At 33.9% G+C, this 26,364-nt stretch overlaps 2 protein-coding genes across 3 annotated transcripts; one reads left to right on the top strand and one right to left on the bottom strand.

The window, feature by feature from the left end:
* The first annotated feature begins 9,419 nt into the window (after nt 1-9,419).
* LOC110891305 (increased DNA methylation 1) lies at nt 9,420-20,861 on the top strand. 2 transcript variants are annotated; one of them, XM_035980337.1, is made up of 19 exons: nt 9,420-10,317; nt 11,095-11,166; nt 11,271-11,475; nt 11,567-11,672; nt 12,078-12,164; nt 13,250-13,345; nt 13,445-13,534; nt 13,613-13,705; nt 14,224-14,305; nt 14,827-14,939; nt 15,315-15,487; nt 15,552-15,756; nt 16,693-16,807; nt 17,374-17,631; nt 17,720-17,784; nt 18,645-18,701; nt 18,784-18,877; nt 19,513-19,653; nt 20,506-20,861. In XM_035980337.1, the coding sequence occupies exons 1-19, from the start codon at nt 9,697-9,699 to the stop codon at nt 20,641-20,643; spliced, it is 2,811 nt and encodes a 936-aa protein (XP_035836230.1). In that variant the 5' UTR covers nt 9,420-9,696; the 3' UTR covers nt 20,644-20,861. The 2 variants fall into 2 exon arrangements, with proteins under 2 accessions (XP_035836230.1, XP_021994689.1); XM_022138997.2 differs by having other exon boundaries at nt 12,078-12,185.
* A 2,946-nt stretch (nt 20,862-23,807) lies between these two features.
* On the bottom strand, nt 23,808-25,510 carry LOC110891304 (UDP-glycosyltransferase 73E1). The gene has a single exon (XM_022138996.2). It carries the CDS (start codon nt 25,488-25,490, stop codon nt 23,994-23,996), a length of 1,497 nt encoding a protein of 498 aa, XP_021994688.1. The 5' UTR covers nt 25,491-25,510; the 3' UTR covers nt 23,808-23,993.
* Nucleotides 25,511-26,364: the final 854 nt, after the last annotated feature.

The raw sequence follows: 26,364 nt of genomic DNA, 5'->3' as shown, positions 1-26,364 counted from the left end.
TTAGAGCTATCGAGTAAAGCTAGTATTGATATGGATTCTTATGACTTAGGGTTTCTAGACCAATGCCATGATTGAACTACTAACATAGCGACTTACGAACTAATAAAGGTTAGCGATATAGGAAACTCTAACTAGTTTCTAGATCCTTTTATTCAGATCCTTCCGGTAGACAACCCACATGTTTTACCAATTATGACGATTAATTATCTATTACCGATTAAGATTTAAAGCCCTAAGTTAATGGACGTCAATACAACCTAGAGATAGAAAATACCGAATCTAACACGCAAACTTCATAGATAGACTAATAAGATTGATCTACAACAAACTACTTAAATAGTACTAATAAGCAAATCAATCATCAAGACATAAATCAATCAACGAATCATCTCCTTCAGGCAGTTATAAAGATGTTTAACTTGTCATAATAAACAAAATCAAGACATAAATTGAATTCATTATCAAATACAAGTTCCAAAAATAGAATATAGTAAAGATGTAACCGAGAGAATAAAATCTCGCTTCCCAAAACGTTAGAGCTTCAATTATCTCGCCTTTTTCTCTTCCGTTTCCTTCAAACACCAGTTCTGCCTTTTTCACTTGTTCCAGGTGTCAATAGTTGTTTCTTAGGGTTTTCCATTGCATCATGTATATAGCCGGCATTTTAAGGGTTTTGACAACGGTACAAGGTGTACCTTCATTAAAAGGGTACATGTCGTACTTTACCTGGTCCAACCCATTAAGGGTTGACTGGCGGTGGTTATGGATTGTACCAGTTTGGCTCGGGTACGGGTCGTACTCTTCTTCTCTCATCCATACTTTTCATCTCTTGTTCCAAAAGCATCTTTTACATCCAATTCATTTCCTTTTCACCAATTACCTACAAATATATCCTTATCAGATTTGAGAAAATTTATCCTATATGTGGATCTTTTACACTAAAATATTGTGTATCATGCAGCGACATGAGTAAGTTAAATGAGTGCATTTAGGTGGACAAAAATCCTATCAAAATATCTTTTAAGAAAAATCTTAAATAATTAAAAGCATTTACAAGCTTTCACAAATCAATAATCCTATTCCTTTTGTACTTGAAATCACACATTACAAACACGAAGACAATGCTACGTAAATAAAATAGGGGTTATATACCTAAATCATAATGATCAAAGTTTACCACTAACATTTAAACCGTCAAAACCTCAAACTTTAAACCATCATTTATCTCCAAACTTAATTTGTGTCTAAATTTACTTATAAACATTTTCGGTTAACAAGTCCTTTGATAACCAATCATTCACACGACTATATATATGGTGTCGTGTCATAGCCCTCAACTTTTCCACTTCATATAACACTCAACTTTTCCACTTCATATAACACTCGTTTGGTGAGAAACCTCACACAGACTGTCCCATTCATTCAAAATACTTCTCAAAACTAACAATACTTGGTATGACCTCTATATTTGCATGCCTCTAAACCCTAGCTAAACCCTTGTTTCATATTTTCACCCTAGTATCACTTTCCAAGATTTACTTTGATGGTGGTCTTATAACTACAAATCATCATATACACATAGTAAAGTGAAATAAACAAACTAATTGTCAAGTTTAACCATCTTAATGGGTAAGAATCCAAATATTTAACCAATCATACTAATTCCAACTAAAATGCAAATTTTATTCAACATTGCTCCCTATTTCACTACATACATGAAACTATCACATGGTCAAAAGTTTAAAAGTTTAGCCGACTTTGTGATCATATATCGTTATTTGGTATCTTTGTTCTTTTTCGACAATTTAAATCATACAGTGAGTTATGATGTAACATACTATAATATGGTATATAATGTTCTTTTAAATCATATAGTATCTTTGTTCTTTTTCGACAATTTCAATCATAGAGTGAGTTATGATGTAACATTCTTACTATAATGGTATATATTGTTAATATGCATATGGAAATGCCATTGTTTTTAGTGAGAACAAAGAGTCATACCATGAATACTAGATTTTGGAACTAAAATTTAAATCACTAAATTCAAGTTTAAATTGTAGTTTCTTCATATACCAATTTCTTTTTTTAAAAACATCATGTTCTTAAGAATATCCTAAGTACTAGATTTTTAAAACTAAATTTACATCACTAAGCTCAAGTTTATATTTTAGTTTCTTCAGATACTGAATATTAATCCAATTAGGTTTTAGATGACGTGAGATGATTATTTGGCAAAACTTTACTTTTTAATGACGTAATATCCTAAGTACTAAAATTTGAAAACTAAATTAAATCACTAAACTCAAGTTTAAATTCTAGTTTCTTCAAACAAAATGTTAACTCAATTAGTTTTTTATGAGGATATGACATGATTATTTGGAAAAACTTTACTTTTTGATGATGTAGCATGTGTATGTGGCAAAAAACTTTATTTTTTATGATGTGGCATGCTTATGTGGCAAAAAAACTGTAATTTTTTATGACGTGTGACGTGCTTAGATAGTAACATATAAACTGAGATAAACACAGATGAGTTTTAAGGTAAAAAATCAAATAACTACTAACTACCCACGTAACAGGCAAACGTACCTATCAGACTATAGTATAGTTCAGATAAGTTATCGAGTATCAATCCTAGGACACAAAACCTATTAGTACTAGACTTATCCCTTAATATGCAATATATGAATAATTAAACTTAAATTATAGCTACTAATACTTAAATTAACTAAGAAAGATAACCAAGAGTTAAAAAATATAACTATCCAAGACTCGAATCAACGAATACTGACTAGATTGATGATATATGATACCTATTAAACTATTTCAAGACTTAGCTTTGATAATAGCGTATGAAGTGCTAAAATGAACTAATACCGATTAAGGTTAATCCTATTAAGCTAGGGTTAAGACTATAGACACGCCTTTAGACCTAATCCAATAAAGCTGGTATTGATATGGATGCGTATGGCTAAGGGTTTCTAGATTAGTGCCAAGATCGAGCAGTGAAACATTATGGTTTGATATCAAAGTTAGCCAAATATAGAAAACTCTAACTAATTTCTAGACTTTTTTTATCAGATCCTTCCCGTAGGCAGAATCATGGTTGTAGAAATTGCTAGTCGCTAGTCGGTCGGTAAGGTGGGGACTAGCGATTAATCGGGATTAACCGGGGATTAATCGGGATTAATTGTAATTAATAGAAAATTAATCGAGATTAATCGGTGATTAATCGGGGATTAATCGATGCCTAGTCGGGATTTTTACAACCATGGGCAGAATACATGTTTTACCAACTATGATGATCAATCATCTATTACCGGTTAAGGTTTCAAGCCCTAATTTAATGGATGTCAATATAACCTAGAGATAGAAATATTAAGTCTAGCATGCATAACTTCATTGAAAGATCAACACAACCACACGATTAACATCATAATCAATACACAACATGTACTCATATGTATCATAAGACTAATCTATAACAAACTACTAAAATCATACTAATAAGTAAATCAATCACCAATCACAAGTCAATTCAACGAATCATCTCATCTGGACAGTTATAAAAGAGTTTAGCCGGACATGACAAAGAAATCTAAAACGTAAACTAAATTCATCATCAAATACATAAGTTTAAAGACTAGAAAATAGTAAAAATTAACCCTGGGAATCAAATATTGCTTCCCTTTGCGTTAGATCTTCAATCCTCTTGCCTCTTGTCTTTTCTCTGCTGAATCTTTCAAAGCCAAGTTCATCATCCCTTTTTCGCTCTCCTGATTATTTTAGTTTATTTCTAGGGTTTCCATCGTAATCTTCAAATAGACGGCTCTAATTGGGATTCGTAAACGGTACGAGCCGTCCCTTTTTATTGTGTACGGGCCGCATTCTTTTGACAAGGCCTAGTTTGGCCCAAATCCTAATACCGATGATGTCTTTTAACTGGCGGTGCTTAAGGATCGTACTCTCTAAATCGGGTACGGGTCGTACCCTTCTGGATATCCTACCTTTCTTCTAGCTTTTCTCCTTATGTTCCAAAAGTACACTTTTTACATCCATATTACTCAATTTTCATTAATTACCTGCAAATCCTCAACAATGCATTAATAACTAATTAATCTTATCAAATTTGAGATAATTACCCCTAAAAGTGGGTTTTTAACTCTTAAATACTATGTATCCTACAGTTACATCAACGTGGCATTCTTATTTGGCAAAACTTAAAATTTTTGATGGCGTGACATACCACATCATCACAAATTAACTGGGTTACATTAAGTTAGTTTGGGATTGTTGGAGGAAAATACATTCAAAGTTAGGATTGTCATTAATTATTTCCTTAGTTGTGATTAAGCTTGCCAATAGATAAAAGTTGGGATTATTAAAACCCAATAACCTTATTATTATCTATGTTCGGTTAGGATCAAATAATAAATAAGAAATGTGAGAAAGATTCTAGTCCATTGATCTTAGATGTGGAGAGTTGAGATTAGTTTTGGAAGTAAAAAATATGAGAAAGGCATAAATGGAATATCCTATATTTGTTGACTTTCTCTCTCTTCACATACATGACACATACGCCAAATTCCCCATCATTTTAAATGTCCATAATTTTTTCATACAATATTAATTTTTATTAAAAATATCATCATAATAACGAGCATTTTTTATCTTTAATATGAGTAAGATATTGCTATATAAAAATAAAATAAAAATTACAATATTTACTAGGTTTCTATGCATTGTGTTAAAAGTTCTGGTTATTGTGTTTTTCAATTGGGTTTTGGTCATTGTACTTTTACTAGGGTTTTTATATATTGTGTTATTCTCAAAACCTATAACACAATGTTATTATACATTGTGTTATCGTCAAAACCTATAACACAATATTATTTTGGGTTCTTTTCATCGTATTTTTATCAGTAGAACCTATAACACAATGTATAACACAATGAAAATGGGTTTCTATGCATTGTGCTAAAGGTTCTAGTCATTGTTTTTTTTCAACTTGGTTTTGGTCATTATGTTTTTTTTACTAGGATTTCCATACATTGTGTTATTAGCAAAACTTATAACACAATGTTATTTTAAGTTTTATCCACTGTGTATTTATTATTAGAACCTATAACACAATGGAGTTGTTATATTTGGGATTTCTATACATCATGTTATTAGTTTTGATTACTGTGTTTTTCAACTGGGTGAGTTTTCCAATTCATTGTGTTATAGGTTCAAGTTATTGTGTTTAGTCTCTTATCCATTGTGTTTTAGGTTGTTTGTCCATTGTGTTTTTTGTTCTACTATCCATTTTGTTTAATCTACTGTCTATTGTGTTTTAGTATATTGTTCATTATGTTTTAGTCTGTTGTCTATTGTGTTTTAATATGTTGTCCATTATGTTTTTTATTTGATGCCAGTTGTGTTTTTAATTTACTTTTTATTATGTTTTAGTCTACTTTCCTTTGTGTTTTTAGTCTATTTTCCATAGTGTTTTTAATTTAATACTCATTGTGTTACATCATGTCCATTGTGTTTTACATAACTAGGTTTAAATTTTTTTTTCTAACGGTATAACAATAGAGTACTCATGTTAAAGATAAAAGGGCACTCGACTTTATGATATATTTTTTTTTCAAATGACTTATAAAAATTTGGGAGGGTGGGGGTGGATAACATGTGACTTACATGTACATGTTTTTAGATATGTGACTTGCATATGTATCTTTTTTTTCTCTTTAAAAATGGAAAAATTACAAGTTTTGGCCTTTATCTTTAAACCACTTTTCAGGCGGTGTCCTTTTTAACGAATGTTGACAGGCGGTGTCCTTTAGTAGGTATTTTGTTACAAGTTTAGTCCTTTACACCCAACCCAATTAAAAAACCCTGTTAATTGTTGGGTGTAAAGGACTAAACTTGCAACAAAATACCTAGGTAAAGGACTAAACTTGCAACAAAATACCTAGCAAAGGACATCGCCTGTCAACAATTAACAGGGTTTTTTAACTGGGTTGGGTGTAAAGGACTAAACTTGCAACAAATTACCTAGTAAAGGACACCGCCTGTCAACATTCGTTAAAAAGGACACTGTCTGAAAAGTGGTATAAAAATAAAGGACAAAACTTGTAATTTTTCTTTAAAAATATTACCATTTCCACTTGATCTCTCCTTGGACATTTGTAACTCCATGGTAGATTCTTATCATTCTTATTTATTTTAGGCTTTGTTAATTATCTTAACCCTATCTATGTTTAACGCTTCAATTTGAAATTTGAACAAATTTAAATTTAATAAAGTCACATTTTTAATCTTTTATGAAATTTATGATTGTCGCTATAAACTTAAATGTGTATCCTATATATAACATTTATCAATGGTCAACTTACTCGTATAATTTACTAGTCATAGTGTTTGGTATGTTTTATTTTTAAATTTTAAATTTCAAAATTTCATCCTTACACTATAAATAATAAATAATTTATCTCTTTAAAAATAACTCTGTATGCTATAAGTAATAAATGCATTCAAAACATTTAGCTTTTATTTAATGTCAATATAAACTTGAATATGTAGCCTATATATAACATTTATCTATGGTCAACTTACTCGTATAATTTACTATTCATAATGTTTGGTATGTTTTATTTTTAAATTTTAAATTTCAAAATTTCACCTAAATACTATAAATAATTTATCTCTTTAAAAATAACTCTATATGCTATAAGTAATAAAGGCATTCAAAACATTTAGCTTTTATTTAATGCCCTTGTATCATAGATAATACACGTTTTTAAACCGTATAATTTAATGGATTAATTTAATATATACCCTTGCAAACTTGAAAAATTTTCATATATATCCAACAAAAATGAAAATATCATATATGTCCTTACAACTAAAAATATCATATATGACCTTACAAAGAAGTTAAAATATCAAATATACCCAATTCATTAAAAACAATTTAATAAATAATCATTTACACTTATTTTTTTGAACTTATAAGTTTTCATATATGCTTATCTTTAACTTCATATTTTTACAAAACAAGTTTAAGCTTAAATTTGTTTGTACCCATTTTTGTTTTTATTTTTCCATAAACATTAGTATTCTCCATATATATATATATATATATATATATATATATATATATATATATATATATATATATATATATAAAGGGTAGGGTTCTAGAGTGAACACTAGGTTGAGAGTGAACTGTGTGAACTAATCATCGCCATTGGATTACATCATCTAAAGATTTTTAAACAATGACAAGATTTTAATTATAATATTGTAACCTTCCTTTAAATTAATTGGCAAAATGGTATTTGCGTATTTTGTTAATTGCATTTATTAAACAATATAATCAAAATCCCTAAAATCTCGCTAGTTTCCGTATATACAAGATACACAACTGTTAGTGTATACACATGTACACATGTGTACAGTCTCGCTAGTATTAGTTTATACAAGATACACATATTTTAGTTTATACACATGTGTACAGTTTAGTCATATGATGAGGGTTAGCTACCCGAGTTATACATAAATCAAGAACATTGTGAACTTTACTTTTGCTAAACTTAAATTTGTGAATTCGACAACTTTATTGTTAACACGTAGTTGCATGCTTTGCAGGTCAATAGGTATAGCCGTGGATGGGCGTTGCAAACTGCTGGGGTGGTGTGGTTCGTTAACATTTTGTGTTTTGAAACATTTATTAAACTTCTGGTTTTTCTTTAAGTTCATGTTGGGTTTTAACTTTACTTTCCGCTGCAACATAAACTGTGTTTTGGACAATTAAAACCCTATCGCTAATCATGTTATTAGTGACACTCTTATAAGCTTAAATGTTTGGTTCGACATGATTAGTGGCTAGATCATTGTCAGTCACACGCCTCACGGTAAAATTCTGCATGTGGAAATTGAGGTTGTGACAGTATTGTTTTTAATGAATTGGGTATATATGATATTTCAACTACTTTCTAAGGGTATATATGATATTTACAATTTTACAGGATATTTTGCGATTTTGTAGAGGTATATGTGAAATTGCCAAATGTTTTTATTCCCTTAAGTTTTTATTTAACCTTTTGACAAAGTTGCATTTATTGTTTTTCTTAACATTCCGTTATATATTTTGTTGAAAACGAAGTTGTATTTAGAATAGAGTAATTTTTGAAAAAAGAGTTACAAAGTTACCAACCAAATCGATTAACATCGGCATCAGTGTCATTATTATTGGAACTGATACCTCCATTCGTTTTTATGGTCGATTTCGTTTTAGGATAAGATATGATAAAGTCTAATATAAAATATCATGTAATATATGTAATATGATATGATATCATAATGTATATCATATCATATCATATCATATCATCATTATTATTCTTATTATTAAATTATGTCGTATTGTATCATATCACATTATGTTAATTTTATTATTATATATTTTTTTTGAATTTCAAGACAATAAATAACATTCCATTTAATTTGTTTAGAAAATGTTTTATATTGTAAATTATGTAATTGAATTGTAAATTATTTATTGGAATAATATTGTAACTTAATTATTATTTTACCACAATTTTTTTACGGCTAACTCATACATCCTTTAATTCTACACCTAAATCTTCACTTTTGCTCACCTTGATACTTGAACCTTCAACCAATTGGTGAGTTGATAAACAATATTTGTCTAATACACCATGATACCGCTAGACTACAGACCTATTTGATTTCACCGCACTACATGGACACCCTTTCGTTTTATATGATATATCGTAGGAGTGAACTATATAATCTAAATATAGTAGGTTATAAAAAAATATAATTATACCTTTTTAAAAGCTACTTATACTTGAATACCTAATTATATTTGTTTCGATCTAGTGCATATCGAAGAATCTATAATTTCTCTATATTTATGCACTGATAATTTCTCTATATTTATGCACCATTTCCATGTTACATACTCGTTAAAGAACAAACCCTACTCGCTATATAATAAATTACAACGCAAGTAAAACCTTTTTATAGACACAACACGACTACATTATTGAACATACATGCCTTTTAAGTTAGCCGTCATATCAACATTAATACGCTAAACACAAACGAACAAATTCGAGCGTGTACACAATCAAAAACATGCACACAAACAAACGTATAACCTGATTGTATGTAAAAATTATCTTTTCTGTTCGTTCGTGACGTATAACCTGTCGTATGTTCAAATTATCTTTTCTGTTCGTTCGTTTAATATAAATAAAAATAAAAAAAAAAATAAATAGAAAAAATGACATTTAGAGATATTCAGGGAGGGTCTATTTAGAAGAAAACATTTCTGGATAAGTCAACGTGAAAGTCATTTCTATTTTTATTTTATTTTACTTTACTTTTACAATCATTCTAATTTGGGCTTCACTCTCCACCTATACATATACTCTCTCTGTCTCTATATCTGTATCTTCCTGTTCACATTCCAATTGCAATATCTGCAATTCATGCAGATGGAGCAACAAATCACATAAATTCACAACTCCTAACAACAATTTCTACTCTCACAAACCCTAGGGCTTCCAATTGCTCGTTAATTTCACACATTCTCACCGATTCATCACCGAATTCCGATTTTCCCCCAATTTTTCACTCCGATTTCAATTCCGATCAATCGCTATTGAAATTGAGATGAAGAGAGAGCTAGCTTTCGCATTGGAAGCTCGATCTCAGTTCAATTGCTTCTCCGGTCGAACTCGCTCGTCGAAAAGCTCACCGGAAAGTGTACCGATTCACCGGAAGAACAAACAGAACAAACAGCGGTTACGTAACGATCGTGTTGCGAAATCGGTAGAAGAAGTGCGTGTGAATCGCCGGAATAAACGGATTAAAACTCCGATTCCGGTGATTGATGACGTCAGCGAATCGGCACCGGCGGCGGAGGCGGAGGCGGTGGTGGTGGACGGCGGAGAAGAATCGGCGGCGGTGTCGGATGTGATCAACGGCGGAGATGAAGCTCCGGCGGTGGAAGTAGCTAAGAAGGGATCGGTGGAGAAGGTTTACGTGAAGCGCAAGAAAAGTAAAGTTCAAGTGGATAGCGGAAGTCCTAAGCGGTTTACGCGTTCAGCATTGGCGGAGAAGGAGACGGAGAAGGAGGAGAATGTTGAAGGATTGGGGACTCCAAGTAGGAAGAATTTGGAGATGAAGATGTCTAAGAAGATTGGGTTGGGTAGAATGCCAACTAACATGAGGGAGCTGCTCGAGACCGGGTTGCTTGAAGGTTTTCGCGTTTCGTACAATTACGTTGCCAAGGTAGTACCCTTATTAATTGATCATATTTTGTTTGCTATGATTGTTTTACTTAGAGGTTATGTTATGTGGATTGATATACTAATATAATATATAATCATGTAGTGAACAGGTGTTTTTGTGCAGGGGTGTCATCGGGAGCAGCCTCTCTGTCCACTGGGATAGAGGTAAGGCTTGCTCTCGTCACACTGTATTGTGTACGTTTGTTGTTGTTGTAGTTATGTTAAAGTAGTTAGGGAGTGACAAACTCAATGAAAGATTACTCGTTGAGGTTTGATTGTTGGTTGCTTATATGATGAATGATGATAATTAATTGATTGATCTCATAGGGTTGAAACTTGAATGTTGGTCGGTTGGTCCTCATGTTGTATGCTAAGTTGTTAACGTTGGCGTTCTTTAAAAGTACATAATATGTAGTGGACAATGTACGTTTGTTGTTGTTATAGTCATGTGAAGGTAGTTAGGGACAAACTTTGTGGTTTTGAATTTTGAATCTATCTTCGATCAGAATAACGTCGATGGAAAGATTTTTCGTTGAGGTTTCATTGTTGGTTTCTTATATAAGTTGATATGATTAATTGATTGATCTCATAGGTTTGATTGTTGGTCCTCACATTGTATGTTATCATTGACGTTTTTTAATAGTCTAATGTAGTAGTTACTGAATTATGAAGGGATGAAATCTATGTTTAAATTGAATAATCATTTATGGCAGTTTAGTTAAGGTTTAATCGTTAACAAGTAGGACGCGACTGAGATTTGTTTTTTTTTTTACTACAGGCAAGTAAGCTGCAAGGAGTGATCAAAGGTGTTGGCATACTGTGTTCTTGCAGTTTGTGTGAGGGTACCAAAGTAAGTTATGTTATCGACTTATCCCTAGCGCAGTGCACTATACGTAATGGGGTTTTTTGGGTTGAAAGGATGGGTTTGACTTTTGTTGACTTATTGCATGGTAGGTCATTTCACCGTCTCAGTTTGAGATGCACGCATGCAAATTATACAGACATGCCATCAAACATATCCGTCTTGAAAACGGTAAAAGTCTCCTTGATGTGATTGAAATATGTAAAGCATCGGCTTTGGAACCTGCAGAAGTAGCTCTTCAAACTGTAATTAGATCATTGCCAGTGAAGGGACCTTCCATGTGTATAAAATGCAATGGTGAACAATACTCTAACCGACATAGTTTGTTATATATTATTTGGTTAATGTAGTTTTTTAACTAGGATGTTCTTTTTTTCGTGGATTTCAGGCTTAATCGAAGGGTCGTCTACTGAAAATATGTTGGTTTGTGATTCGTGCGTGGATAGAAAACAAGTGGAAGCTGAACCTTGTGTTGCAACTCGTGGTCAACTTAGGTATGAATTATCATTAATGCATCTTAATAATGATGTTGGTGTCAATGCATCTAAAGATATCCACAAAAACATTTGGATGTCGACTTTAGTTGGTTTCTTGATAACCCTAAACGTTTCAATCCTTTAAAAACATTAAACAGTGTTTTAGAAATATCATATGTTGTAGGGTAAGGACCGGACCAGATTTGACGTATGAAATTTAGGGTAAAACATGCAATTGTTCTACTGATTTTTCATTCTATTTCATTTTATCTTTGTTTTGTTTGCTCCATATGTTCTACTGATTTTTTTATTATAGCCCGTCGTAATTGCTTTAATGAATGCATCTCTCTTTCAATTCCAAGAATGCATGCTCTTTAGGTTTAAAGCAAAAGATTATTGTCTAATACCATTCTTTATTCATAGGGCATCAAGTCCGGACCCGAAGGTATCTGAAAGTAACAGCTCAGCAGTTTCAATTCTTACCAAGAATAAACGAGGCAGAAAAAGGAAGTCAGAATCTGTTTCGTCCAAGTATTTTTTTCTATTTTCTCTCATTAATTTCTTTTAACTAGAAGGGTGCCCGCGCGATGCGGCAGGAAACACAGACACTGCCAGGGTGTGCATTGTTCGGTTGGTTCGGTTATTATCCTCAACCAAGCCGAAACTGAAGTCATCGATTAGTCTATTTTATCAACCAACTGGTTTTCGGTTAATCAGTTAGATTGACAGTTTTTGGTTTGATTCGTTTAACTTCGGTTAATAGCCAAAACCAAACTTTGACTAAAACTTTTGCTTAGAACTACATGAAATTGTGTATAAATACATGAAATGGATGTATAAATACATGAAATGGAAAGTATAAATACATAAAATGGAGGTATGAATATGAAATACATGAACTGAAGGTATAAAAGTTAGACATATATGAAAATATGAATGGTTTGGTTTGGTTTGGTTAATTTTGGTTAAACGAGGGTACAAAAAAATGATAACCGCTTTTGGTTAATTCGGGTTTCGGTTAATCGTTTTCTAGTTAATTCAGTTTTTAGTTGATTTCGGTTCGGTTTCGTGTGTATTCGGTTTGGTTTTGGTTAACGATTCAGTTATTGCTCACCTTAGACACTGTTAATCACGTAACATATCATTTTTTTTTAAATAAAAACTATAGCAATACTTTACTCAAATTAAAGAGAATAAAATACTCCTTTTTATGGTGTAATTTTTTTTGTTTTTAAAATTAACGTACAAAAAAGTTATGATTGTTTAAAAATCGTGGGGGGTAGATAGTTTTTTATAAGGGAATAAACTGTAAATACTAACTAATTATCTATATTTGTTAAAGATGAGGGATTAAAGTGTAATTAAGATGAGGGGATTAAAGTGTAATTAGTGTTTGAAAGCCTAATTTACCCTCATTAAAGCAAAAAAAAGTTCTTAACTTTTGGGTATGTTAAAATGCCCTTGTGTTATGCATTATATATTTCCTTTAATGTCTAATGTTTTCATAATTGCTTTAATGAATGCATCTCTCTTTAAATTCCAATAATTCATGCTCGTTAGGTTTAACGCAAATTATTATTGTCTAATATTCATAGGGCATCAAGTCCGGACCCGAAGGTATCCTCAGCAGTTTCCATTCTTACCAAGAATAAACGAGGCAGAAAAAGGAAGTCAGAATCTATTTCATCCAAGTATATTTCTTTTCTCTCTTTAATATCCTTTAATAATGTCTAATGTCTAATGTCTAATGTCCCTTCGTTTTATAACCGATCTATCGAGTGATTTTTCAGGTCCTCAAAGTCAGCTCTGAAAACCGTTAGAAGGGCTCGAAAGTTTAAATTTTCAGGAAACAAAATAAAGAATTCAAAGATACTCAAAAGGTAGAAATGTAGAATACAAAATGATAATCAAGCTTCGTACTTTTTATAGATATACTAATATTTATTACGGTGGTGTAGGTCACCAAGATCCGCTTCGGCACCAAGACCCATCGTTAGTGTTACTAAATGTACCTCATCACTACAAAAGAGTGGACCAAAGCTAACGAAAAAGTCGGTCTCTGATTTTATTAAAATATGTTCCATAAGTTTGCAGCATAGTTATTAAAGGCGCTAAGCACACTCAAGGCGCATAGGCCTCGCCTGGGGCCTAGGCGGAAAGCGCAAAAAAAGCGAGGGCCTGAGAAAAATTAAGCGCATAATGGAAAAAAGTTAAAAATATATTATGTATTAGAAAAAGAATACTATTCTTCAAATAAAATAAACAAATTCTATTATATAAAACTATATATCAACTATTTAGAACCAAAAGTTCTAAAAACATTAGTGTATTAGTGTAGAAAAGTAGTTTCCCTTAGACAAAATTAGAAATCTAGCTAGAATCTTGTCGGAATTTAGAGAATTTGGCCGGAATGTGCGCCTGAACCATCACCTGGAGAATTAAAGCGCAATTTCCTCGACTTAAAGCGCAACTGCCTCGCCTCGCCTGAAAAATGGGCCTAGGCGCTAGAGGCGATGGCTTTTAATAACTATGGTTTGCAGGAAACTAATCATATGATGTTTTTTTTCAGGAATCTTTCATTGCATTCGCCTGTTTTTAAGGAAGGAGGATTACCAGATGGAACTGAACTAACTTACGTTGCTCGTGGAAAGGTAACAAATCTGATAATTCATATGCGAATAAATATAATTTAGAGTAAAATGCCATTTTCGTCCATGAGGTTTGGCCAGTTTTGCGAATTTGTCCAAAGGTCTGTTTTTCCGCATCTGGATCGGAAAGATTTGAAATGTTTGCCATTTTCATCCGGCTCGTTAGCTCCATCCTCTTTTCTCCGTTCAGTGAGGGGTATTTTCGTCCTTTTTTGTTAACTTAAATGGCAATTCGGTTTTTTTTCACTTTATGTAAAAAGACCGAATACCCTTGAAAAAGACTGAATTGCCCTTTAAGTTAACAAAAAAGACGGAAATACCCCTGACTTAACGGAGAAAAATGGATGGAGTTAACGAGCGGGATGAAAATGGCAACATTTCAAACCTTTTCGATCCAGATGCGGAAAAACAAACCTTTGGATGAAAGTCGCAAAACTGCCCAAACCTCAGGGACGAAAATAGCATTTTACTCTATAATTTATTACCCAGAAAGAATCCAACAAATTGTTTTGTTTTGTTTACAGAAATGTCTAGATGGTTATAAGTTGGGTAATGCTATCTTTTGTTCCTGTTGCAAAACTGAGATCAGTGCCTCACAGTTTGAAGCTCATGCTGGTTGGGCCTCACGCAGAAAACCGTGAGTTTTTGCTATATACACATACATATGTTTTCTTCTAGCGTGTGTGTTTAACTGTTTACTTATTTGGATTATTTACATATACATTTTTTATAAGTTTACATTTCATAAATATCCTTCTAATTTTTTTTAAATATCGTACTTACCCTTTCAAGTCACAATCATGTTTGCTATATCGCACTTACGCATATATATCAACCCTTTCAATTCACCATCAATTTAAGTAACTTTTTTATTCACTATAAAATCGATAAATATGACATTTCTAGGGTTTGGAAAAGGTAAACATGATATTATTAAATTTAGAACGATATATATAGAATTGTCTGAACGTATTTGTTTTTATACTGATTACAATGTTTGAAACGTTGACAGATACGATAATATTTACATGTCAAACGGAGTGTCACTTCATGACTACGCAGTTTCGTTAAAGAACGCCGAAGACGGAAGAGGTTCGTTGAGCTCTAATGATGATGTGTGTAAGGTTTGTGGAGAGGGTGGAGATCTCTTGCTTTGTGACGGATGCCCTAGGTCCTTTCATAAAGGTCAGTTTAGTAATTTCGAACATTTTTAACGATGACGGTGAGCCTAAAAGTTTTGGTCTAACAGAATGTGCAGAGGAAACGAGCATCCCACGTGGCAAATGGTATTGCAAGATTTGCCAACACTCGATGAAAACTCATGGAGAAAATGAGAATGCTTTGGCTGCTGGAAGGATTGCAGGGGTTAATCCTATAGAACTTAATATGACCCGTTGCATTCGTATTATCAAACACTCAGAAAACAGTGATCTTTGCGCATGTGTTTTATGCAGGTAACACTGATTCTAGTAAAAACTAAAATTGGGTCGAAAAGGGTTGTCTTAGTTTGGGCCCCAACGGGCCTTTTCAGTTCATGATGGTTTGCCTACAAATGATTTTGTCACTATTTTATGAATAGTTAACATTAAGGTGCTAGTTTGGTAGATATGAATATATGATTATAGAAATTTGGTTTTACATTAGTTATTATCTTAATCTGTAAAATATTTTACATTAGTTATTAATGGGGTGCAAACGAGCCGAGCCGAGCCCGAGCTTGACCAGGCTCGAGCTCGATTAACTTATGTGAGCTTGGGCTCGAGCTCGGCTCGATTCGAGCTTTGTTTTCAAGGCTTGAGCTCGCCTCGTTTGTATTTTTTCAAGCTCGAGCTCGGCTCGGGCTCGGCTCGTTTATTATCTTTTAATTAATATATTAAATAAAAATAATATAAATAATAGACTTTTTAGGCTCGCGAGCTCGATAAGCTCGGGCTCGGGCTCGTTTACTAAATAAGCTTATTTTTAGGTTCGAGGTCGGCTTGTAAACAAGTTTGAATAAGCTCGGCTCGACTCTGCTCGTTTACACTAAGACTCGATAAGGCTCGACGAGCCTAACGAGCTTCACATGCGAGGCTCGAGCTCGGGCTCGATAAACAAACGAGCTTTATTTTAGGCTCAAGCTCGGCTCGGGCTCGATAAGGCTCAGCTCGTTTCGAGCTTTTTCTCGAGCCAATCTCGAGTAGCTCGCGAGCCGCTCGGCTCGTTTGCACCCCTAGTTATTATCTTAATCTGTAAAATAAAAGGGGGTTGTACGTATTAAAAGTACACTTTGGGAGACCTACAAAATACAACCACTTTGACCCGTTTCTTTATTGCCAAATTAAAAAAAAAGGGGATGATGTATAAGTCAAAATTTCTCTCTATTTATCAATGTGGTTTTGTTTATGCAGATGCCATGATTTTACGAAATGTGTCTTTAATGACCGGACAGTCATAGTTTGTGATCAATGTGAAAGGGAATATCACATCGGCTGTCTGAGAGAACGTAATATGGCTGATCTAAAGGTATGTATGTGTGTGCATGCCTGTAAATGAACCGAACGAACACGAACCTTGACATGTCCGTGTCCGTGTCCGTTCATTTAACTTTAACGGAACACAAAAATATAATCGAACGCAAATTTTTTTCATGTTTGTTTATTAAGAAAATGGGCATGTTCGTGTTCGTTTATGTTCGTTCGTTTACAACTTAAACGAATGGTTTATATAAGTAGTTAGAAAGTTCCTTTTCTGTTGAATATATATAATTATAACTATTTATGTATTTAAATTGAAACAAACATAAGCGAACAAACATAAGCAAACGAACATAAACAAATGTAAATAAACGAACATAAACGAACGTTCATGAACATAAATGAATGAACAAAACGTTTGTTCATGTTCGTTCATTTAATTAAATGAACATAAAATTGTGTTCATGTTTGTTGGTTTATTAAATAAGTTATGAACATTCAGTTCATTCACAGGCCTATGTATATATAATATCTGTAACATCTACTTTTTTATTGCATTTCCTTTTCTTTTGATTTTCGCTTGATTATAATATTTATAACATCCACAACTTACAGGCGTTGCCTAAAGGGGAGTGGTTCTGCTGCAACGATTGCAAGAGAATTAATTTGGTTTTGAAAAATTTGCTTGCCCATGAACCCGAAACGCTCCGTGATGATATGTTGACTATTGTTAAGGAGAGACAAAAGAACGACAGTAACAATTCGGAATCAGAAACCACTTCGAATCCGGAAATTAAGTTTGTCGTTCTTAGAGGCAAAAACGCCCCCAGTGAAGCTAGGAAACTGCTGGCACAAGCCGTTAACATTTTTCATGTAAGTACTGTTTTGATTTTAGAGTGGTTTGACCGTTTGACTATTCTTAGTTTGAATATTTCTTTGACTTTGTTTTTGATGGTAATAGGAAGGGTTTGACCCCATTGTTGATGCAACTAGTGGACGCGATTTTATTCCTTCAATGGTGTATGGGTGAGCATAACCAATTAACTGGAATATTTTTAATCGTTAATCAATGATTTCTCTTTGCTATTATATCTATCTTAAACTAAAAGGTCGGTGGAACGAAATGACAAAACACCCCCCTTAAGTTTCAAACTTGACAAAAACATCCTCTAACAAAAAGACAAAACATCTCCTAAACTTTTGAACTTGATAAAAACAGCCCCTTAACTTTCGAAATTGACATTTACACCCCTACACTTCTAAAAATTTTATAAATGTCATTTTCACCCCTTTGAGTTATAACTTAATTTATCCCCCGTTTTTTTCATACTTTAGCTTAAAAGAAAAAAACTATTTTCTCACGTTATTTTTATGTACGCATCGGTGTAACTGTAAATTCACGTTTCGACATAATTTTTTTCGGAAACAAGTAGGGTCAAATACAATGCGTTTTCATTGCTTATTTTTATGTACGCTTTCAGTTTGTCTACGTTTTGACATTTTAATGTACGTGTCGGTATAAATTCATGTTTCAACGTAAACGATATAAACTCAGGTAAACGATATAAACTCAGGTTCGACATATTTTTTTTTTTTTTTTTGGAAACAAGATATGGTTTGATGTCGCTATGTCTTGATGCAAAGGTAAGGGTGGTGTATTGGTTAGATGGAACGCTCACGAAACGAACCAACTATGGTTCGATTCCATTTCTTTTGTAACCGCAATGCTTTAGATCGGACACGTCAAAGCACGCATTTTCATATGGTTAACGCATCACATAACGTGTCGTCATCTATAAACAACTAAAGCGTCGCCGGCGCAACGCGCTATGGCGTCAATCTAGTTTTTTTCTTAACTTAAAACATCTTCTCTTTTTTTCCAACAGAAGGAAAATCTGGAGCCAAGACTTTGCAGGAATGCTTTGTGCAATTTTAACAGTAGAGTGAGGATATTTACGTCATTTTGCGTTTGTTTTTGCATTTATTTATTTATTTATTGACGACACTTTTTATTTGATCGAGCAGCTCAAAAGTTGTGACAGCTGGAACGCTACGTGTTTTTGGTGAGGATTTAGCTGAACTCCCAATCGTTGCTACTAGTAAATGTAACCAAGGGAAGGTATGGATATTTCCTACATATACATTTGTAAGTTTGGTGAATAATGCCAGGCTGGACCAATTTATTTTTAATTTAATTTTATTTCCAGTTTAAAATTACGCTTTCGTCTTTTATTTAAAATTACGTTTTTGCTCCCAGCTCAAAATAAAATAATTTTGCCCCTAGCTCAAAATTACGCTTTTGCCCTCGGTTCAAAAACTCACCTTTAATTTTGTTCCCAGTTTCAAATTACGGTTTCGCCCCCCGTTTAAAATTACGTTTTTGCACCCAGTTTAAAATAAAATTTTGTTTTTTCCTCTAGCTCAAAATTACGATTCTGCCCTCAGCTCAAAATTACGTTTTTTCCCACAGTTCAAAATAAAATTATGTTCCCCCCCCCCCCCCCCCCCCCAGCTCAAAATTATGATTTTGCTCTCAGTTTAAAATTATGATTTCGCCTTCAGTTCAAAATATAATTTACGATTTTGCCCTCTATACAGACATACATGTTATAAGAGAAATATTCGGCTTATTGCCCCGCAACGCGGGCGGGGCAAAAACTAGTTATAATTACAAACCAATATGTATCGAATTGTTATTATTATTTTAATAATCTCTTTTAGTAAACATTTTCGGGATTCATTGTATACTGGCAGGGCTACTTTCAACTACTGTTTACTTGCATTGAGAGACTACTTTCTTCTTTGAAAGTAAAGAAGATTGTGCTTCCAGCTGCAGAAGAAGCTAAATCCATATGGACCAATAAGTTCGGTTTTGAAACAATATTACCTGATCAGGTAACGTGTTATTAGTCTAATGGCTTATACGGGTAAAATTAGCTTAAATGAAAACGTGGCGAAATTCAAAGTCGCCCCAAATCGATTCAAAATAGAGAAAACCTCACAAATTTATTCAAGACAGAATTTGCTTAGTGGCAAATGTAAAAAGAAAACCCTACAAACTTTATTTTTGCATGGTTAAGTTACTAAATTTATGAAAGAGTAAAGTACACAGATAGTCCTTGTGGTTTTTCAAAATTTTGGATTTGGTCCCTAGCTTTTTAAAAGTACACGGATGGTCCCCGTGGTTTGCACTTTGTAATGCATTTAGTCCACAACTTTTGCCAAAAGTACATAGACGGTCCCTGTGGTTTGCATTTTGTAACGCATTTAGTCCATAACTTGGACCTCCTGAAACCTTTAGATTTGTTGGCTGGGGACTAAATACGTTACAAAGTGAAAATCACAAGGACCATCTGTGTACTTTTGGAAAGCTAGAGACGAAATACAAAATTTTTAAAAACCAACGGGACTATTCGTGTACTTCACTCTTTATTTTTTTTTTTTTGCAGACTTAATTTTTTTAGTTTTGCAGACTTAATTTTTTTAGTTTTGCAGACTTGGTAAAAATGTCCTCTATAGAAACTTTGCAGACTTAATTTTTTTAGTTTTTAAGTTTCGGGTCATATATCACAAGCAAGGACTTTTCCGTAGTTTTTACAAGTCACGGGATTTAATCGTGTAAACATTAAAAAGGTGTTTGCGGGTCAACCCAGTTTGACTTGACCCATTAACCGTTTTGTGGTACATAATGTCTATTCTTCCTCTTATTTTATTATATAGCTTATATATCATTTGTTTGGGTTCCAGCTTAACGAGCTCAGGCAATCGTGTTCGGCTATGATGACGTTTCAAGGAACATCAATGTTGCAAAAGGAAATCCTTCAAGTTCAAGATGGTGTTGCAGATGCAGGTGATAATGGCGGTTTGAACCCTTTGGTGGAATAGCTGGATGAAGAATGTTATTTATTTATTTATTTCTTTTTTTTTTTATGGTAGACTATGAAAAGTTCAACCATTCCGGTTTACTTGGTATAGTTTTCGTTTCTGACTTTAGCAAAAAACCCAGTTTTCAGTTTGGTATGGTTCAGGCCGTTTTGGTCTGGTTCAGGCTAATTTGGTCTGGATTTTTTTAATGATAGTTTGGGGGTTAAGGGTTCATCTTTCAAGTGCATGCATGGATTTGGTTTGGTTTTGGCTCAAATCCGAACGGTATTGAAGCGGTTCAGGTTTTGGCCCTTCGAAACGTTTTGGGTTTGGTTTCTTGGTTTTCTAACGTTTTTTTTTTACTTTCTTTGTGGTTTTGCGGTTTTGTTTTCTAGGATGTTTGTTTTGAGCTGATCATTAGGCTGCACGGTATGGAGGACCATCTTGGTCCGTCCTCCACCGGCGACGAACCGCCCTCCACGCCGGCCCCCCCACGTCCCGTCCTCAACGTCGAGGTCTTGCCGTTTGCGACGAACCAATTATGGTGGGCCCCCTTTGTGATTTGTACATTAGGCTGGTGGTACTTGTACATAGTGGTGGGGTAGGATCATCCTCCCATACCCTCTAGTTTTGTGGGATGGACCATCCTTGGGAGGACTATGACGTGCTGCCTACGTGGCGGATCATCCTCCCTTGGAGGACCATCACCATACCCTCTAGCCTTACTAGATAGTTCGTCAACATACGAAAACATGTTATTTACGTGTTTCATAGTTCATCAAGAAAAGAACACATTACTGTTCTCTTTTTTCTTTTAAACTTATATCTTATAAAACTATAGAATAATCGGATTCAATTTTTTTTTTTTTTAAATAAACAGTTATCATCAATGTGAACTCATAAACTCATAAACTCATAAACAAGGTCTGGATTAAAATTAGCTTGGGCTGAAATGAGTTGTTATAGAAAGATAAAATATAATGGGTTCACTGGCTATATTGATGTTTACGGTGGCGGAGACCCAAGCAGAAGAGGCAATAACAATGGCAGCGGCGGTGCTGAACACAACGGTAGTGTAAGTGGCAACAGTGGTGTTGGTAGCAGCGTCGTAGAAGCTTCAGGGGGTGGAGGCGACAACCAATAGGTGGTGTCGCCAAGAATTGGTGATGACGGCCAATGACCGTCGGTGTTGCTTGTCCATTTGAATGCAAAGGTCATGCCTAGGGGTGTAAACGAGCCGGGCTGAGCCCGAGCCCGACTAGGCTCGAGCTCGGCTTGGTTCGAGCCTACTTATTTGAGCTCGAGCTCGGCTCGTGAGTTAAACACAAAGCTCGGCTCGAGCTATTTTGAGAATAACCTCAGACAAGCTAAAAGCCTATCTTTTTAAGCAATCTTATTATCGTTATCGTTTCTTCTTTATCGTATTTAGCTTTACTTCCTTTTCTTCATCGTAGCATCTTTATCACGTGAAATAACTCGTTATTTTCATCTTTCGACTTTTCTGATTATCTTACCATCATAAATACATGTCAATAACACTAAAATTCCCAACATTAGTACAACTTTTTTAATAGCCCATGCTGCACTTCTATCATAGAAGTTCTATGGTTTTGTAATGACACCCCATAGCTTTTTGTTTATTTTTAAGTCTTATTAATTTCATTATTTCTAACAACATCTAGGTCTTACCGTCTTACACTTAGGTAGCGTTCGTTTCATGGAATGGAATGGAATGGAATTAGGAAGTTTTTCTTTGTAAAATTGATCTTGGTTGGGAGAGGGAGGAATTTAAATCCTTCACTCTAATGAAATTTGTGACTATTTCAACATTCCTTAGAAATCCTTCACTCTAATGAAGGAATGGAATGGAATGTTGAAATAGTCACAAATTTCATTGATTAAAGAAATTCATTGGATTTCAAATTCCTCCCTCCCCAAACCAACATCAATTTTACAAAGAAAAGCTTCCCAATTCCATTCCATTCCATTCCATGAAACGAACGCTACCTTAGAGTTTCATTGAAGGATTATAATAGATTTTGAATTTGGAAATGATAGATCATCTCTTCAAGAAAACGATTAACTTAAAAAGGCAAAAAACTAAAAATAAAATAAAACAACATTTTAATTTATAAATTATGGATGGAAAGTCGGTCACTAATTCTTTAAAAAAACTGGAAATTCAGTCATAAATTGTTTCAGAAAACTGGAAATCCATCGTAAAAATATTTTTGTTGCAAATAAGTAGCTAAATATATATATATATAGTGGAGAACCGGGAAACACTCTTAACAATTGAACTTAACATATTAAAAATCAATTTTTCAAAAAAATTTTTGGCGCTTTTCTTTTTATATACTTTTAGAAGCATTTTTAATAAAAAATCAAAAACTAAAAATATAAAAAAACAGTTGAAAAAAAGCTTAACTTTTTTTTTTTTGTACAAAATTTTTTTTTATTGGAATAGTTTCTACCCATTTTTATAAGAAAAAACGCTGACAAATTAAAAAAAATGTTTTTAACATGTTAATTTTATAAGTTATATTTTTAAATTGTTTTTTAAATATTTTTTTATATGTTATAGTTTTTTTATTAAAAATATTTCTACATGTATTTATAAGGAAAAGCGACGATTTTTTTTAGAAAAAGTTGATTTTTAACATGTTAAATTAAATTTTCAAAAGTGTTCCCTGATTCTCCACTTTTTTAATGTTCCCCAATGAACTCTCCCCAATATATCCAATGCAAATTTCCTTGTAGCAACATAAATATTTTAGACATTTTATACTTTTAGTATGTCGATCACTCAAAAGGTGTTTTCATAATTCTTGGGTCTCAGAGGAAACAACATCTCTATCCTCAGAGATAGACTTATCCCACCTCACCCGCCCCTAACAATAGTTGTTGCTATTAGTGAGTGTTTATTGGGTACTCGTTTGTTTGTTTAGACTTTTAGTATGTTATAAAAGATGGCAATGGTTTGAAGGTCGATCACCCCTTTCCCATTTTACGTATTTGATAAAAGTTTTTCGAGTCTTATATGAATAGAAATACATCCCCAAAATGATTCTTGATCACAATCCTTTGATCCAAAAACATTAACACCAAAAGAAGCACATTGTTTTGGCTATCTATCACTACCATTGTTCTCCTTTCCACCAGCCTCTTTATACACAAAAGGGGTGTCAGTTATTACTTGAAATGCTGATCAAAAGGGTTGTGGCCTTGTGGGGAATTTAACATTGTTCAAAAGCAGTTGATGTTTTACCAGATCATGCCCCAAGACCAACACTTATTATAGTGTTCCTTTTGCATGGGGAAAGTAGAGGTGAAAAACAGGAAATCCAATTTGATAATTCAAGTTACAATGGCTACACAATATCTTGAACCAGTGTAGGCTTCTTGGCTAATTCTTCGGTTACAGCTTGAATCATCAACGTCATATTACGTTGAGACGAACCCCCTTCCTCCATTGCTCTCTTTGCCATTACCGAAAACTCCTTGGATCTCTTTCTTCTTGCTTCTCCTTCCTCATCATTCTTCATTAGGCATTCTATAGCTTCCTTGATTTCATCCCTCTTCACAATCTCTTTTGACTCATCTAGCTCGTGGAAGATAACAGGAACCTCCATCCCAATTTTGACACCAATTTTCAACACGTTTATGATAAATCGTTCATTTAAAAATTGTTCCGCAAATTGTGGCCATGTAACCATTGGGATCCCAGCTGAAATCCCTTCTAGAGTCGAGTTCCATCCACAATGTGTCACAAAACCACCAATGGCTTGGTGTGACAATATTAATAATTGCGGTGCCCAACCACGGACCATTAGGCCTCTACTTTTTACCCTTTCCTCATATCCGTCTTTGGAGAGCCATTCCTCAAATTCTTCACTTGGGTGCCTGATGACCCAAAGAAAAGGTATGTTCGATGACTCGAGTCCCAACCCAAGCTCAATGGCTTGTTCGGTGGAAGCATAAGATAGACTTCCTAAGCAAATGTAGATCACGGACCCTGACTCTTTCGAATCTAGCCATTTCAAACAATCTTTAGCGTTGATCGCAGCCTTGTTTCCTCTTTCGGCTTTATCCTGGAGGCTAGTGTTGTATAGTGAAACCGGCCCTACACACCAAACATTTTTATCTTTTGCCTTTGCAAATTCCTTAACATATTTGGGCTCCAACTCTTCAAAGCTATTAACCACAATCCCTATTGCTTCTTTCTCGGCTTCTTGCATTCGTTCAAAAATCTTCGTGGATTCTTTTGTGTCTCCTCTTCCCCAAGTTGAAGCCTGAGGTTTGGTAACTTCAATTCGGTCAGGCAAGCCAGGCATTACAAAGTACTTTGATTCGGAATCAATTTCATCTAGTATATTTGTATTTGTCACTATGTGTATGCACAAGAACGCGAAACATCCAGGTCCATAGAAAACAACCCTTGGAACACCGAGTTTCTTCGCCACATCGTTAGTCCAAGGGAAACCGCCATCTGAGATGATGCAACTTGGAGGTGGACATAAGTCTTGGAGCATTTTTTCGGCTGGTTCTTCTAACATAATCATTGCTAAGTACATGTTAACCGCGTGTGCATTTGATGGCAACAAGTCAAAATTCTCACATCCATCCGGCAAACCAACTTCAACACATGGGAGTTGAAGTTCAAGAACTTGGATCTTGAGATCAGCTTCAATTGCGCGATCAATAACTGATTTAAAACGGTTTGCATTAACTGGACTTGTGATTATAGTAACCATAATACCACGTTGGGCTAGTATACGGGCCATGTCTACCATTGGTATCAAATGACCTTGAGTCATCAAAGGAAACAAGACAAAGTGAAGGTTTGTGGGATGAGAAGGAGAAGCCATAGAGTATGTTTCAGATGTTGGGTATGGTGTTAATTACTATGAAAACATATGTGTATAAGTACTCATCATCATGTGTCTTTTCCCTTTGTATTTTTCGAAAATGGTTACTGGTTAGTAGTAAGATTACCCCACAATAATACAAAAAGTGGATGATTACATGAGCGGTATAAGGCATTGCCACCACATCTTACCTATGACAAACAAATTGGATTATTATGGAAAGCATCGCCACCACATCTACTCTTTGGTAACAAGTAGCATCATTGAGGTGACTGGTACTTTTGTGTGTTTCTAATTTTTTTTAGGTATTTTTGGTTCTCGCAATAAAGGTTGGTTCCTAACGGATCCTTATCCTGGGTAGGGTTCATTTGAGAAACACTCTTATTGCAAGAACTATGAGAACCAATGTGAATACAACAGAATAATCCCACCCACCACCACCCAAAACCTAAACACCCCCCCCCCCACACACACACACCCACCCACCAAAAACCTAAAAAAACCTAACTGGACTTCCCATGTAAGACTGTTTGACTCTTGGAGTTCCAATTGTGTCAATATAGAGGGGTTGTAAGAATAGATGTTAGTGGAAACTATGATAATGATAATAATAATAATAATATAGAGTTAGTTACTTAGTTACATTGATTAGGGAGTTATAAGTTGGTTAATAGTAGTGTTTAACTACTGTAATAAGAGTTGCAATGTATTGAATCATTAAAAGAATACAAATCATTTTCATATCTCAAATTCTTTATGTAGGAAGTTAAATAAAAACTAGATTAGTTTCTCATATTATATTTGAAACCATCATACAGTATACACAAATAAGAAACATGAAAACCAATATACAACATATAAATATCGGAAACCA

This window comes from Helianthus annuus, chromosome 11, assembly GCF_002127325.2.
Source record: "Helianthus annuus cultivar XRQ/B chromosome 11, HanXRQr2.0-SUNRISE, whole genome shotgun sequence".
Lineage (NCBI taxonomy): Eukaryota > Viridiplantae > Streptophyta > Magnoliopsida > Asterales > Asteraceae > Helianthus > Helianthus annuus.
The sequence above is the reverse complement of the archived record's forward strand: the minus strand, read 5'-3'. Positions and strand labels throughout refer to the sequence as shown.

Excerpts from the sequence above, each read along its gene's own strand:
- LOC110891305 (XM_022138997.2), top strand. The coding sequence starts at position 9,697 with ATGAAGAGAGAGCTAGCTTTCGCATTGGAAGCTCGATCTCAGTTCAAT. Across the intron at positions 12,186-13,249 it reads TCAGAATCTGTTTCGTCCAA|GGCATCAAGTCCGGACCCGA; the intron begins GTATTTTTTTCT and ends TAATATTCATAG. Across the intron at positions 15,757-16,692 it reads TGCGCATGTGTTTTATGCAG|ATGCCATGATTTTACGAAAT; the intron begins GTAACACTGATT and ends TTGTTTATGCAG.
- LOC110891304 (XM_022138996.2), bottom strand. The coding sequence starts at position 25,490 with ATGGCTTCTCCTTCTCATCCCACAAACCTTCACTTTGTCTTGTTTCCT.